This window comes from Nothobranchius furzeri, chromosome 1, assembly GCF_043380555.1.
Source record: "Nothobranchius furzeri strain GRZ-AD chromosome 1, NfurGRZ-RIMD1, whole genome shotgun sequence".
In the NCBI taxonomy this organism is placed as follows: Eukaryota; Metazoa; Chordata; class Actinopteri; order Cyprinodontiformes; family Nothobranchiidae; genus Nothobranchius; species Nothobranchius furzeri.
In genome coordinates, this window is record NC_091741.1 from 60416048 (window position 1) to 60433094 (window position 17047).

At 41.9% G+C, this 17047-nt stretch overlaps 1 protein-coding gene across 1 annotated transcript in view; it reads right to left on the bottom strand.

Annotated features, from left to right (window-relative positions):
• Nucleotides 1-8870: 8870 nt before the first annotated feature.
• ntf3 (neurotrophin 3) overlaps nt 8871-17047 on the bottom strand; it is a 61510-nt gene continuing 53333 nt past the window's right edge. Inside the window, exon 2 of the mRNA XM_054739491.2 lies at nt 8871-9905. Within this exon, the coding sequence (XP_054595466.2) occupies nt 9057-9905 (849 nt within the window). The 3' untranslated portion in view covers nt 8871-9056. The remainder of the gene's footprint in view (nt 9906-17047) is intronic.

The window sequence follows — 17047 nt, forward strand, 5'->3', positions numbered from 1 at the left end:
TTTACTTTTTGTATGTTGTAATCAAATACTCACTTTGTTTAAGTAATATTTGTGAAATGAAAATGAATGTAAATACCTATAGTGTAATCTAGAAACAGCCTCAGTTCTTACTTGGAAATAAGTGAAAATAAAGACGTGTAAGACATAGAAACATAGGTGCACATATACACACATGCACGCATACACACACGAACGCACATGCATGCACAAACGCACGCACGTACACACACATGTGCGCACATAAACCACCCACGAACACACACATGCACGCACATACACACACACGCATGCACACACGAACGCACACATATACACAAAGGCACGCATGTACGCACACAGGCATGCACATGCACACACACGTCTCAATGAAGGTTTAAGAGGGGCATGTCCTCTTTACACCCACGTCTGTCAAGTCATGCTGCCAAATGCTGAAGAATCCTATTTCCTAGTTTAATCCATTGTCTTTTCTTGTTTGTCAAACATGCACCTTAAGACTCTAACACCCAGGTCAAGCTGCTTTGCAGCAAGATACAGAGAAGATAAGTATAAAGGCATGCCATTCACTGCCTACGCTTTGTATTATTTTGTCTATAAAACAAGATTCCTGCTTGCAGTTTTGTAAAGAAAAGCCTAAAATTAGTTTTACATCTTTAGACAAAGCCCATCAGATTCTTATTTGCATCTCAGATAACTTAGTAAAACAAATATTTTACCTGGTTTATTCTTACTTCATCAATTCAATAATCACAGATATACAAACACTTTTATTTTTACAGTCCTGGACTGATGTCATGGATCTGTGAGCTGCTGCTGTTGGTTTAAACTGTAGGAGACCCAGTCAGAGACAAGACTAGGTAATCAGACATTTGTGGTTGTGGATGGACACTATGAAGTGTTTTGTGCAGTGTTGAAACACACTCGTGCAGATATGTTTCTGTATCATTCCATAAAGTTAAAAGTGTAATTGCATCAACCTAATAAAGGTGCTGCTGATATGTTCTCTGCAGACTGACAAATGTTAAGCTCCTCTTAGAATAGGAGATTACTGAATGAAATCCCAGCTCTGCCTGTACGTGCATCTACTTAAGACAGCTTCACCTCACTGTGAAATCCCCGGGTCATTAGAAGTAACGCACTGCTGCTCTGTCCCTTTACTCTCTGGCTCTACGTTCCCAGCAACTCAGAGTTTTCTTTTTCTGATCACCTCTTATGTGAGACAGCGGGGGGAGTCTCCTCCCTGTGGATGACTGGGTGACAGGGAGAAAGGGAAACCTCCAACTAGAGACACCCTCAAATGTCTCTTTTTCAGATTGTTTCAATTGCCTGCACTCCAAAATTTGTTCATGTCATTATTTGAATAATTTATCCTCCTTCCCCAGGCAGGAGGATGAGTAGTCCTAAAGTTGGGACGATGAGACATCATTTTCTACTTTTTCAAGGTCTTGAAAGGGTCAATAAGTAGTTTATACAATTAACCTCTGGAAATATCCATCAAAATGTTGTTGAAAGTGAAGTAAATGATACCCAGTTTTTGAAAAATATTGATGGCTTCATAACATAACCATAAAAATTGGGTCTAAAATAGAAGTGGGTATAAGTCTCTAGGCGATGCCAAATTAGACGCCATGTTTCCTTCTACATGAGCCTGTGAGGACAAAATGCATTTACTGATTTGTAACAAACAGTTGCAAAACTTTCACCATTCATGAACATTGTTGTTTGACACATTTACTTCTTTGCTTGTTTACTGTGATGAAAGGGAGTCAGATGTGCTTGCTGTTTTGCTGGAGGTTTGCACTCCCAGGGATTTTTTACCCTAATGGCCATCCGTTAGTAAAGCCTTACTCTAACACGAAAATACCACTTGCTTGCAATGACTAAGGCATGTACTTCCCCCTATTGCTGGGGAAAATATAGTTGGTCACTTAAAAGTTTTGTTGGAAAAAAACTGGACTTTTCTATTTTTTTTCCTTGAGGATGTTTGACCTCTGATCCAAGAAGCTCTTCCAGTTCTGAAATGGAATGTTTGGGGGAAAATCCTTGGTTTCTCCAACACTCCAGCCACATATGGGCTGACTATGTTCTTTCACCTGCTCATCTCCTCTCTTAATCTGGTCTAAGTTAATTGTTTTCTTGAGAAAACAATCAAGAATCAAGAAAATTACCAACTCAGACAAATTAACAGAGGAGAAGAAGCAGCAAAAGAACACAATCAGCCCGATATGTGGCTGACTGAAGTGTGATCAAGTCACTGCTTTGCAAGTCAGTGTAAGTCACAAGTCTTTCCAGTCAAGTCTCGAGTCAAGTCCAAGTCAAAGACAACCAAGTCCAAGTCGAGTCCAAAGTCAATGATGTGGAAGTCCAAGTCAAGTCCAAGTCCGTAACTTTGAATTTTCAAGTCATAATCAAGTCATCCATCCAACTTCAATTTAATGATGATGATAATAAATAAATTCCAGAAATAAAGCATCTTAAAGCTTCATTTATTTGCTCAAACAAGCAGAAAGTGCAACTGAAACTGATTATAAACAAAGTGCTGCTGCATTTAGCAGTACAAGATCAAACCCAGAACCAAGAATGATTTATGATTTTTGTCCATGTCATACCACTTTTGTGCTAAAATATCAAATATGCTCAAGTCAACAGATGCAAGTCGAATCAAGTTGCAAGTCATTGACGTTCAAGTCTGAGTCAAGTTGTAAGTCTTTATGAATTTTATAAGGTCAAGTCAGAAGTCTTAAAATAATGACTCGCGTCCAAGTCATGTGACTTGAGTCCACACTTGGATGAGGGGTGAAACTTCTTCATAATAACAAGAAATGTCAAGTTGTTTTCAACCAAACTTTCAAGATGATCATGCCCCGGCAAATACACAACCATCATATTTTGGTTATTGATTTCTTTCCACCCTCAGCTCCACCTCTTTTCCCTTTTTTGGAATTGTATGGGCTTGACAGAACCTGTGACACGGTCAAAATGGCGGTGGTGGGAACCTCCCATTTTGGCACAAAAACTTATAATTGGAGTCTATGGACACGAATTGTCCAGTATATATGTCGATGGTTAGCAGATATAGCATGCTCAAGCTGTCCAGCAACCGTCAGTCAGGATCCAATCACACGCCTGTGGCAGGAACACACCTGGCAGCATTTGAAGTTTGAAAGAGTTACAATGAGTAAGGGATTTGGGCTCGTTGTTCAGGGAATGCCCATACATTTAGTTCATTCCATGCATGCATGATTCTTATTAGAGACCATCCATTCATTACTGTTACTTGTTTATCCTCCCAGGATTGTGGGGGCTTGGTGCCCATCTCCAGCAGCCATTGGGCAAACCGGCAGGGTACACCCCGTACAGGTTGCCAGTCCATCGCTGGGCCGCACAGAGACACAGGACAAACAACAACACGTGCTCACATTGACACCTACGGACAATTTGGAGAGACCAAGTAACCTAACAGTCACATTTTTGGACTGTGGGAGAAAGCCGAAGAGAACTTATGCATGAGAACATGCAGACACCACGCAGAAGGACCCATGGTTGAGATTTGATCCTGGAAGCTTCTAGCTGTAAGGCAGAATCTCCCAGGTAACAAGATACCTTTTAAAAGTTACTAATAAAGCTTTTCAAAGTTACAAAACACAATACCAATTTGTTTTATTACTGCGAGAATGACTGGTGTCAGCTGATGCCAGTTGATTTCAGCAAATTAAATCATAGCATAACTTTGGAGGATGTAATACCTGTCTCGGGAGGGAAGCGCTCTGAATGATCTGCACACCCTTGGCGGGGCCAAAGGGGAGCTGCAGAACTCAGAAAAACCAAAGAGGAAGAGTCACATTTCCCACCGAGCGCCCTGAGCATGTTTTTATCCTGTTGAGTAAAGATAGCCAGTGTTGCAGGATGACTTAGATGGTGCTTGAATGTGAAACTAAACTGCCTGAAGGAAACATGTGCTCTTTGTCCATAGTTCAGTGCTGTAACACTGAAAGCTCACACTGCACATTTGTACAGCAATCCCAGTAAAAGTTAAGTAAAAGCTTTTAATGCGGTTTCCAGTGCCTTTTGATTTATAACACAGACATTTAAAGATATGGAACAATCCTGTTGATCACAGATGCTGCTGAAGATGGAGAGTACTTAGGAACTTCCCGTGCTGTTTATAGTTTATAGTCTGCTGTAAACAGTGAAGGATTTAACAACACTCACCTTTTAATCCTCGTGATTCACTTCACTTTAGCTGTAGTATGGATAAGAAGGTATCATATGTAGTTCTTTAGTCAGGTTGCTGTAAATATTTGGTGGAAGGATGGATAAGCCCCCTCATGCAGAAAGCCCTCAAAAACCAAAGTCCACTTCATTAAACCCATCATGCAGTCATTTGATCCAAACACACCTGCACTACTAGAGCTTTTGAGTCTTCAGCTAACAGGGTTCTTGGGAGGCAGACACCTTTTCTACCTTTAGGGTGGTCTTAAAAGAGTTTTTTTCTTTTTTCTTTGAGCCTCAATAAAGCACATGGAACTTTGTTGAGTTGCCATGGCCCTTAACGGCCAAGCACGACCCTATAATAAAGGCTTAAAATGGGTGCATGAACAACAAATGTCCACTAGGGTGGGGGAAGTGCAGTGCTGGTGTGTGGACAAACGATGAACAAAGTGACAGGGATCTATCTGGCCTTCGTTCATAGTCTGGCTATTCCCAGTGCATCCTGGAATGCCAGTGGTGCTCCAACATTCTTCTTTGTTTTTTCCTCTGGTCCAACATGGACCTTAGCAGTAGCACAGGCTAGCATTAGCAGTAGCTCTGGCTAGTGTTGTTCTGCAGTTAGTATGTCCTTGACCAACATTTAAAAGCCGCCAACACTGATGGGTTATGACATGCAGACCGGCTTTTCTCAGAATGAATCTTTTCTCAGCAGCCTTTACAAATTTACTGATTTACATACGAAAGCAGGTCGGTGACGGCACAGACTATTTGGTGTGCTACATTAAACACTCAGAGCTACGATACCACAACAACAACAATAACAAGGTAAATGTGGCTTTGAATTCTAGGATCACTTTGAGATTGGGTTAAAATTATTTTTATAAAATAATATTTTCACTTTTGTTGCTTGCTTGATTTCTTATTTAGGGTTTGTTTTGAATATTTTTAATTATTTTAATTATTACAACAAAACTAGTCTAAAGAAACTAAACAAATAAATGTAATAAACTGTCATGTGGAAAAATTAACTCTAGACATGAGATACGTAGCTTATGTTCCAGTTTGTGCTAACTTAGTTAACATCCATGGATCCAACATTTATCAGGTAAGTTATCAGACATGTCACTCTACCTTTTATCCTTTGTCATCCAGACATCACTTGCTTTGGTCTTCCTAGTTAACTGTTCACATCGTATCAGTGATGTAATTTGGTAACTGGTTCACCAGCTCAGTAACCTAGTGGTCTGAGTGTCCGCCCTGAGACTGGGAGGTTGTGGTTGGGTCATACCAAAGATGTACAAATGAGACCGAAAGCCTCGCTGCTTCATAATCAGCTTTAAAGGGCTCGATTTAGGGGTTAAACCACCAGATAGTTCCCGATTGTGGCAGTGTCTGCAGCTCACTGCTTCCCCAGCGGGAGGATAGAATGTGGAGAAAATATTTTACCTGTGTGTGACGACTAATGGGACTTTTAACTTAACTGATCAGCCTAAGACACATTCAGATATTTAAGGTGTTGCACTTTTCCAGACATGAACTACCTTTCTAATATTTTTATCAGTCCCTTTTCTTGTGACCAACGGCAGGAAAAGGCTCTTGGAAACAAATATTTGCTCAGCTTTGCAAGAAGAGAAATGATGGTGTTCTAGTGAAAACCCTCGTGTGTAAAACACATCATAGTCAAACAAATAGTTATGCGTGTCCAGACCAGTACGGTATGAGTCACAGATCCATTCTAGATCCACTCCTCTCCACCCCGTGACCCTGGGATTAGTTCACTCCAACAACACTTTCTGTTCAAAGCTCTTTATTCTTGAAAACCAGACTGTTTTCAGACAACACAGTGTAATGAGTTCTCTTGAGTGTGAGTTATTGCTTTGCCCCTTTTAAACCATTAAATAAACAACGTGCTACACATGTCAGTGCTTACAGTAACCTCTGAGAATAACTGATTTATGTTCTGGTTTAGTCCTTTTCCTGCTTTGCTGCTGAGACTCTCGTCTTTGGCCATTTTGATCAGGCTAGTTTTCTTTGAGAACAGCTTAATTAATTACTCCTATATACTCTTCTTACTGCTTCTTATCAATTGTAACTAAAGTGAGCTAGCAGGTGCCACAGTGATGCCCATCTTTGAGCTTCAGCTTTAACTGAATAAAGCTTTGTGCAGGGTGGAGGTCCTTCTGCATTACATTTACTGGACTTTTTGGCATCCAGTTGGAACATTACACTGCTGTTTGAATGAAGAGATGTGAGGTAGCTGGAAGCTTGAGCTCCACCAAAAGCACCACATACTATAATGATCCCTGATCCCTCTCAACAAACATCATCATATTTGGTCTGATAAATGTTTGCTGTGCTGTAACTGAAATGTAAAAACATTCGACCAGGAAGCAGAATAACTGGGTATTGATTAGCCCCCTGAGACGTCAGTGCTGAGGACACAATTGCACATTTAGGTCTAAAACTGTGTGATGGACATGAAAAGGTAGAAAGTGACATTCTGTCTTGTTGTCCATGGAAATAGGAAAGTGGTGATATTTTGCTCTAGAATGAACCAGCGCTATACTTTTTTATCTTAGAAACAACTCTTCAAAGTACAAGGACCATGCTACTGGATTAATAAAGGCAACTGCTGTTAGATGCTTTAATGACCTAATCCAATGGCTTCCATAGTGGTGTTGGCTGGTTGTACAGAGCTGGTTCATTTAAACATGAAACACTGATGGGACTCAACGAAGAGCTGTTGGAAAGCTTGAAAGAGCAGAATGTAATAGGTAATCTGGAAAGAGCCAGAATTCCTATTAGGATAGAGAAGGAACAGGTGCCAACTGGTTCCATAACTAACAATCTCAATTTTAAGCCTTTTTGCGTGTTCGGTTTAACAGTCTGACATCTCGTTTAGCTTTAACACACCTGTTTTAATAAGTAGGTGATTCTTAAAGTGACAAAGTGTAGTTTTTACTGTTAATCTCTGGAAATATCCACAGAAACATTGTTGAAATAGAAAGAAATGATGTCCAGTCGTTTCAAAATATTGGCAGTTTTGAAACATGTAACCATAAAAATCAGGCCTAAAGTACATAGAACACAGGTCTAGGGTCTTTGGGGGATGCCATATTAGATGCCATGTTTCCTTCTGGCCGACTTGGGGTCCTGAGCCTGTTGATGACATCACACTAGATGATTGGCTGGATGTACAACTTACAAAAGTTACGTTACCACATTCAAAAACATTTAGGTGATAAGAAACATGAATTTAATAACAAAAATGCTAAACTCTTCAAAACATATGTGAAAGAACAGAATCAAAAAATAGGTGGAATCTTTTTTGGCCGAACGGTATCGTCGTAGTATGATGACATCATCGGTAGGCACTGGACGCCGAGCAGATCCAGAAAGCACGGTGCCAGAAAACTACAATCAGCATTGCATTCTTTTGATGGAATTAAGAGTCACGCCAAAGTTGCATGCTTACTGCTCCACAGGTAATAACATTTACCATGATGTTTTTAAACTAGCGAATGTCATGGCAATGTGGTGTAAAACTACCCTGAAATGTATGTATGTACTGCCCCCTAGTGCCAGGAAACTACACACTGCCACTTTATTCCCTGTGTGGTACTCATGACTTGTTCCAGGGATGTCTGAAATGGAAAAAGATCGAGACTGCTTAGATTGATTTTATGGAACACAAATGGATATTTATGGCAGCAAGGAGCCGAATCAGCTGCTGCTACACTATTTATCAACTTACTGGTGGTTGCTTATATATGTGTGTTTATATATATATATATATATATATATATGTATATATATATATATATATATATATATATATATATATATATATATGTATATATATATATATATATATATATATATATATATATATATATATATATATATATATATATATATATATATATATATATATATATACTCATAGCTCATTTTGGAAAAAACATCATGACTGCACGCAGATCAGGAAAAAAATGTGTTTTACTTAATAAAAGGACTAAATATATTATGGTGTGGATAATTTGACCTGTGGCACCAACATCATTTGAGGTACTTTTTGTTAATACAGCACTACTCTGTTTAAAAATATGGGTTTTCAAAGGAAGTTGTGATTTCACTAGATTGCTGTTGATCTGAAGACTTGTAGAAGAATTTCCTGTTTCTGATTGTCAAAACTGTCTGGAATGAGTGGACTAGCCGTGCATAGCATTGTGAAAGTAGACCCTGGTAAATAATCAAACGTGTGTTAACACATGTGGAATCTGCGGGTTGTATTTTCTGAACTAGGCTCAGTGTTGGTCATTTGGACAAGAACAGTCCCCAATGTTAACGTTTTATGGTCAACGCTAACACTTTTACGGCAACCACTGTCACAGTGTCCTACTCACCACACTGGTCAAGGCACGTATAAAGTCTCACCGTCAAGCACCTTTGCAGCCTTGCATCATAGTCTCAAAGTGAGTTTTTAACTTGTTTTCTTCTTTTTTTAAAAAAAGGTTTTTGGAATATCTTTCAATAAATAACACAAATATATTCATACGTCATATATAGATAGATAAACATGTATTTACTACACGCATTTCATATAATTTAAATAATTTATATGTACAGCATCCTACCCCCCACCCCGCCCATCTCAATACAGTTCTTCCAACAACAACTTGCAGCACAGTGAATTGAAATATTATGTAAATGGACCCAAGATTCCTCAAAGAGAATCGTCATTTGTAATGTAACTGTCACATGGAATCCTGTGGTGGAAGTAAAATCCTGTACAGGAAGTAGAATTCCAGGCAGGCAGCTCCCAGAACATTTTTTCTTAGTTTTGCTTACGTCTTACGGCGTTTCCGTGACAATGCACACACACAGGAAGTGTCTATGCGTATCCACCTCCATCCCACTTTATTCTGAGCCTGTGTTAGGGCTCGGACATACGTCTGTGTCGTCTTGCATTGAGAATTCCAGTTCTTGTCATCGATCCCCCTGCAGCCTCCTTTACTGGTTCCCGGGGTCCGACAGCGCGTCTCGTAAAAGAATTGTCTGACGTCCTGCGTGGCGCTAGTTTTGATTTTGGCTAGAACAATCACGGGTTCTCCTTTGGTGTCCACGGCGTGGTCTTTGTCCGTCACCCACTGGCTCTCACTGTCGCAGACAGAATATTCCCCACGGTAGCTCCTGTGTCCAGTGTTGCGCTTCCTACGCGTCCTGTTCCCCATTGCGCCCCTGTCTGGTCCACCGCTTACAAAGTCATCAGCTGAGTAGAGCGGCGGTGGCTGTAGTGGTGGCCGGTCGCTCAGCAGCACCCGAGGTGAACTGTATTGCTTCTGCTTCCTGAGGAGATCTGAGTTTAACAGCATCACCTGTTGCTCGACGGCACCGTCACTGCTACCGCCGCTACGACCCCAGGATCCCCAGTGCTCCACATCAGGGAGAGGAGGCAGTGTTTCCTGCAGGGCCATATCCCTGCTTTTTCCCTGCTGGCTGTAGTTCCCCCGGGTCCTCCCTCTGGTCAGATCAGCCTGCAGCAGCTGGATTATGAGAGAGTTTAAAGGGTCAGGACTTGGCTGCTGCTGCTGTCCATGGTGGCTGCTGTTCATGTTGGTTGCCTGGATACCATAGAGGTACACAAGGAACATCATATACAGCAGGATGGACATCACTAGATTCACCTGCAAAATCTGCAAAGATACAAAGAAACCCGTGTTAGATGACGCTACATGGCTGCTTTGTGTTGCTGACACGCAGTAATCACCCCTCTATGGGTCCTTTCCCATGAAGAGGACTTTTCTAAACAGATACAAAAAACAATCCTAAATATGTTGTTGGATGCAGGGTTTTCATTCTAAAGCTGTCATCATCGATTTTGCTCAAAGATGCTAAATCAGTTCAGAAACCGCTTTTACTTCAGTTTTATTATTGGCATCCCTTTACAGAGTCTGCAGCAATGCAGGAACTCGGCCACTATTCAGAATGTTTTAGTTGTTTCCCTGCTCCAACTCTCCGGATTCAGTGGCCTGTTCAGCAGCTCATCAGGCTCTGCAGAAGGCTGTTAATTATGATCAAAATCAGACACGTTGGAGCAGGGAGACAACTAAAACATGCTGGATAGTGGCCCTTGAGGACCAAAGTTACCTGCCGCAGCTTTAAGGCCACTCAGATGAAATCAATGAGGAAAAAATTCTTTTTTGGTTTTTAGTTTTATAATTTAAGTCAAAATGTTGAGGAAAAAGAAAAAAATTCAAGAAAAGTCCAAATATTTCAAGAATGAAGGGAAAACATTGACAAAAGTAACAACGATGAGAGAAAAAATCTAATTCAAATTGTTCTAGAAGAAAGCTGAAAAAGTTTAATTTGCATGAGCACGATAGCCATAATACCTGATGTTTATGAAGCATGCTGCCTTTTAACTTGTGAACATGTTTTTAAAGTGACAATTTGCAACTTTTTCATTTTTTAAATGATTTTCATGAGCCAGTATGTGCTAAAATGACCCTTTACCATCCATCCATCCATTTTCATCCGCTTATCCAGAGTCGGGTCGCAGGGGCAGTAGCCTAAAGCCTGATTTATGCTTCTCCATCTGCGTCAGTGCGGAGACACGCAACACCATTATCCGTCCTTGCGTAGGGCTCCGGCAGGCACGCAAGTACGTACGGAGTCAAGCCCACTTTTTTAAACATCCATCGAACGAGACGGATTACGCAAGCTTGTGATTGGTCAGGACACCGCTGTTGTTTACAGCGCCGCCATTGCAAAGAGAGCTGAGGATAACTAGCGGCAGACACGGAGAAGCTTGAAGAATACCTCGCGAAAAAACTCTAAAAATATGAACGTTTAATTCCCCCGTGACTGGAGGAGTGAAAAAATGCACAGCAAGCGTTTTATTTGTGGACGGAAATGACAGGAAACGTGGGTTTAGAGGTGGGGAGCGCATGAAGCGGTGGGAGAATGAGAGACAAATATGTCTGTGTTAAAAGTCTCTTAAATACACAAAAAACACAATATAAACACACTATCTTGGACCGATACATGACAGGATACCACAGAACAGCGCTACGCCCTCTGTTGTCCTGCCGGGCAATTGCTTTGCAACACTCTCCAGGAGACGGAGAAGTATGAGAGCAAAATGCTTCCGTCAATCCGTGCGTGTCTGTCCCTTGCGGAGCTGACGGAGAAGCATAAACCAGGCTTAAGTCAAGAGGCCCAGATTTCCCTCTCCCAGCCACTTGGGTCAGCTCCTCTGGGGAATCCCAAGGCATTCCCTGGCCAGGTGAGAGACATAGTCCCTCCACCGTGTCCTGGGTCTACCTTTAGGTCTCCTCCCGGTTGGACGTGCCCGGAAAACCTCACCAGGGAGGCGTCCAGGAGGCATCCTGACCAGAAGCCTAAGCCACCTCAACTGGGTCCTCTCGATGTGGAGGAGCAGCGGGTCTACTCCGAGCCCCTCCCAGGTGACCGAGCTTCTCACCCTATCTCTAAGGGAGAGCCCAGCCACTCTTCGGAAAAAACTCATTTCGGCCGCTTGTATCCGCGATCTCGTTCTTTCGGTCACTACCCAAAGTTCATGACTATAGGTGAGGGTAGGAACGTTGATCGACCGGTAAATCGAGAGCTTCGCCTTTCGACTCAGCTCTCTCTTCACCACGACAGACCAGTACAACGCCCGCATCACTGCAGATGCAGCACCAGTCCGCCTATCGATCTCACGCTCCAGTTTTCCCTCACTCGTGAACAAGACCCCGAGATACTTAAACTCCTCCACTTGGGGCAGGGCCTCATCCCTGACCCGGAGAAGGCATTCTAACCTTTTCTGAATCAAGACTATGGTCTCAGATTTAGAGGAGCTGATTCACATCCCAGCTGCTTCACACTCAGATGCGAACCGCTCCAGCGAAAGCTGAAGATCAAGTTCTGATGAAGCCAACAGGACCCCATCATCTGCAAAAAGCAGAGACCTGATCCTCAGGCCACCAAATCAGATGCCCTCCACACCTTGGCTGTGCCTAGAAATCCTGTCCATAAAGGTTATGAACAGAATCGGTGACAAAGGGCAGCCTTGGCAGAGTCCAACTCTCACTGGGAACGAGCCCGACTTGCTGCCAGCAATGCGGACCAAGCTCTGACACCGGTCATACAGGGACCTAACAGCCCATATCAGAGGGCCTGGTACCCCATACTCCCAGAGTACCCCCCACAGGACCCCCCGAGGGACACGGTCAAACGCCTTCTCCAAATCCACAAAACACATGTAGACTGGTTGGGCTAATTCCAACACACCCTCCAGGATCCCCCTAAGGGTATAGAGCTGGTCCAGTGTTCCACGGCCAGAACAAAAAACACATTGCTCCTCCTGAATCTGAGGTTCAACAATCCGACAGACCCTCCTCTCCAGAACCCCTGAATAGACCTTACCAGGAAGGCTCAGGAGTGTGATCCCCCTGTAGTTGAAACACACCCTGCGGTCCCCCTTTTTAAATAAGGGAACCACCACCCCGGTCTGCCTGTCCAGTAGGACTGCCCCCGATGTCCACGCCATATTGCAGAGCAGCGTCAGCCAACACAGCCCCACAACATCCAGAGCCTTAAGGAACTCTGGGCGGATCTCATCCACCCCTGGAGCCTTGCCACAGAGGAGCTTTTTGACCACCTCAGTGACCTCAGCACCAGAGATTAGAGATGCCAACCCAAAGTCCCCAGACTCTGCTTCCTCACTGGAAGACGTGTTGGTGGGATTGAGGAGGTCTTCGAAGAATTCTGCCCACCGTTCTTTCTGTGTTGCGTTTCTAATTCCATCTTTTATTTCTTTTAAAAACACAGAAGAGGTCTATTTACCTGCAACGTTTCGTTTGCGGCTGCAAACTTCGTCAGGCTGACGTTCCCAACAGACCCTCTGGGATCCATTTATGCGTCAGCCTGACGAAGTTTGCAGCCACAAACAAAACGTTGCAGGTAAATAAACCTCTTCTGTGTTTTTAAAAGAACTAAAAAATGGAACCTTCTTATCTTATTCTTTATCACATTTTCCAGTTGCCACGTGCTTCCTTCCATTAACTCCGACACAGGAAAGATCTTTACATTCTTGATGCATTTTCTAACAAGTAGAAATTAAGAAAACAGCTGACCACAGATAATTCTACTTAAGCCAAAGGGAATTAGACCATTTTAATGCTAAAGCATAAAACTGGTTATTGCTCTACACACATTGTAATGATTCAACTGAATTTATATTTTCTTGTGTCATTTGGAGCATTTTCTTGTGATTAGCTGAGTTCACCTGTGATGGACTGGCTCTCTGTCCAGGGTGTACCCCGTCTGACTGCCCATTGACTGCTGGAGTTAGCCCCCCCCCACCCCCCAGCGACCCTACATGGACAAGCGGGTTCAGAAAATGGATGGATGGATAGCTGAGTTAACCATGTTCATCAATTATGTAAACCAGCTAAGCTGCTGAGACTTCACCCATCCCTGTATATATAATACCTGCTTTCTCAGACTACTTTCTCCGGCTGTAGATTGTTCCTTGTGATCTCCTCCTGCTCATTCTGTTGCCTGCTGTTATACTTCTGACCCCCCTCCCACCATCACCGCCGCTGAGTCTGTGTTCAGGGTCCAAGTCAGCACCACACACACCGTGTCCTCAAAGACTACATTCATGCTCAAACCTAACAGTTTTATTTCCAGACTTTATTTTCACAAACTTCTTTGGCCAACTTTGATAAAACTTCACATGTTAATGGTCACCATCTGCAGACACATTCCAGATTTAACACACACTTTTGTTAACTTGGAGATGACATTGGGTTTTCCATCAACACAGCCTCATTCTCGCCCATCTTAAAGGAACAAGTGCCAAAAAAACCAGTGGTAAAACCTGTTAGCTAACACCAACCCATCCAGAACTAAGACCCAGTTCACACATTGATTTTCGACCAATTTCATATGGAGCCAACCTTAAAACATTCAAATTAAAACTTATTTACACACACAGATTAGAAATTTAGGGATTTGATTAAATGAATTTCCGGTGGTGGAAACACTCACTGCTATTAAACCCCTTAGTGTAATTTACGATGCTGGAGAAGGATAAGGAAGCACCGCGGGCAAACAAGTCTGATAAAAGCAAAAACACTAATAAAATACGCCTACTGATGCTTGGATGTTCTGGAGCTTTCTTCATGTGTGTTTGACTAAAAATCATATTTCTAGACACCTTTTTTTGTTTTTCTTGCAATGTTTTTCATGATTCAGGACTTTGTGCTGATGTGGTTGAGTCTGTTTGGTTCTAATGCTCTGTTCGTGTTCCGGTTTTCCTTCGCCTGCACCTTCAGCTGTCTACTCTCACATCCCCCGTCAGTTAAATTATACCTCATTATTCTTTTTTTAGGTCCGATTCTTCCCTCTCTGTGCCTCCTTCACCTTTTTTGAAAGTTTATTAGCTGCCCGGAAGCACCTTTGATTCTGTTTTATTTTATTAAAGTTATTCTTTTTCATCACTTGTCTAAACCCAGACTCAGATTGCATTTAGGTCCTGCATATTATTTATTTAGCGGTGAGCAGAGGCCATGTGACAAACCATAATTCATTTATTTATGTGAAGTACTATTTTAGACTTTGAGCTGATTCTTTTCCCCCAGGTATACTGGAGCCTATCAGCGACTAAAGCCTTACAGAATAGGAGGTTAACACAAACAGCACTCAGCCTAAAAAATTCAATTGTCAACCTATCTATATATAAAGCTATGTGATAATAACAACAGTTCACATAATCATCAGACAATATGAAGCAATGGATTTCTTTCAAAGCTTCTCTTTAATTTAGCACAAAACAGCAACAAGAATGCCATCTAAGTGTATAGATAAAGATATACGACTCCAATCCATTAAACCCATTTCTGCCTTTCATTCCAGGTGGAGTTGTGGGGATAATGGGACATCCTTCTTCCCAGCAACATTCCCCAGTTTTTTACAAGGCATCCCCAGGCCAGAGGGGATATGTAATCCCTTCAGTGAGTTCTGAGTCGTCTAACGCTGCACTGGTTGGACGATGCTTGTCATATTCAAATACTCTCTTTGCATTTTGCATTTCCAATCTTCTGGTTTACAATAACCTTACAGAGCCATGAGGTAGATTTCATATTTCCTATGGAATCCTATGCCTTATGGCTTATTAAATAACATGTAATTTAATTCATTGCACAAACTATGTAAAAAGTACAGGTTTTAATAAAATGCTTCATAACTGTTTTTGGATGATTTAAAATGTCTAAACCTGCTTCTACAGGCAGCCGTGATTCAGTAAGCAGAGCGGTCACCTGCATGTCTGAAGGTTGCTGGTTTGATTCCAGCTTCCTTGTCACATGTCGAAATGTCTTTGGGCGATACACTGAACCCAATACAACCCCATGAGTGAGTGAGTGGGTGAGTGAGTCTGACCTGTTGTGGAAAAAGCTTTAAGTGGTCAGAAAAACTAGAAAAGCACTTTAAAAATGCAGCTGATACCAATGTTAACAGATACAAGCACTAAAACATCTAAAACGTTCAGATCAAGATAACTGTGATGATGCGTTTGAAGTTGTTTTTTATTCTCTGATGACCGACAGAAGAGGGGCAGGCTCCTGGATCATCTGGAATGTGCGGTGCAGGTAGGCGGTAGAAACCTTAACTTTGACATAAACGTTCTGATAAACACTCGGATCCTTTTGCCAAAAGCGATGAACACATTTACCTAGTCAGACAGTTAATTCTTGTAATTACCTCAAACATTGATCCGGTGTGCGTTGGTTACCTTCATGAGTAAATGCACCAAGAACATGCTGTAAATTGTTGAATGAACGGGTTAGGACAAGAAGAAACATCTAAAGCCTCGGGGAGCCAGTGGTAGATTCCTCACATTCATCTACAAATCTCAGAGGATTCAGTTCAGGACAGGAAGCTGTCGATCTGACGAGCTTCTTCAGGGTTTAGGGTGTCCTCTAGAGCTTTTCAGTGAACTTTTTCCCTTTTTTTTTGGCTTGCACCAAATCAGTCTCCAACAATAGTTTATTGGACGGAAACACGCTGATGTATAATGGCAAAAGGAAAATGTTTTCTTCTTTGTGTACAAGTAACTGTGCCCATTCCCTGTTAAATGGCTAAAATGAGGGCTTGCATCATTTAATCATGACTTTTGGCTGAATGTTTTCTGGCTCCCTTTGTTGTAACAAAACAAATGTTTTACTTTGGAGAATCCCAGGACTGCTTTCCACCCACTCTCACATGCAAAAGAAAACAACTCTATTGTGGGTACTGCTACGTGATTATTCAGCACATCTTTATTATTTTAACACAAAAAGTTGCTGACTTTATTGGAGCTTTCAGAATTCAGTAAAATGTGCCATGGTTCATTTTCTTGACTGGTTTCTCTTTCAAAGCAAATACCAACACTTTCTGAACAAAGCCAGTTTGTGCCGGATTAACCCCTAAATGTCTTTTAGCGAGTTTGAAATTGAGGGACTTTTGAACAAATGACATTCTATTACAGAATAAATATCCACAAACTTCATAGTACAAAGCCTTTAAGATTCCTTTAGCCCTGCTGACTTCAAACAGCACTGCATCAGTTAAATAAAGATGACTTGTGCTGTCACTTAAACAGATTGAGTATTACTAAAGGTACTTGAGGATGTACATCTTACCTAATAGTACTTAATTGCATAATGAACCATCCTTTTAGCTAGCTTAACTAGGAATGAGCCATTTAAGATACAGCCTAAATGCTGCTGCTTGTGTAAAAGGTTGAGTACACAGCGCGTCCTTAGACAGAAACAGCAGAAAGTGGGGT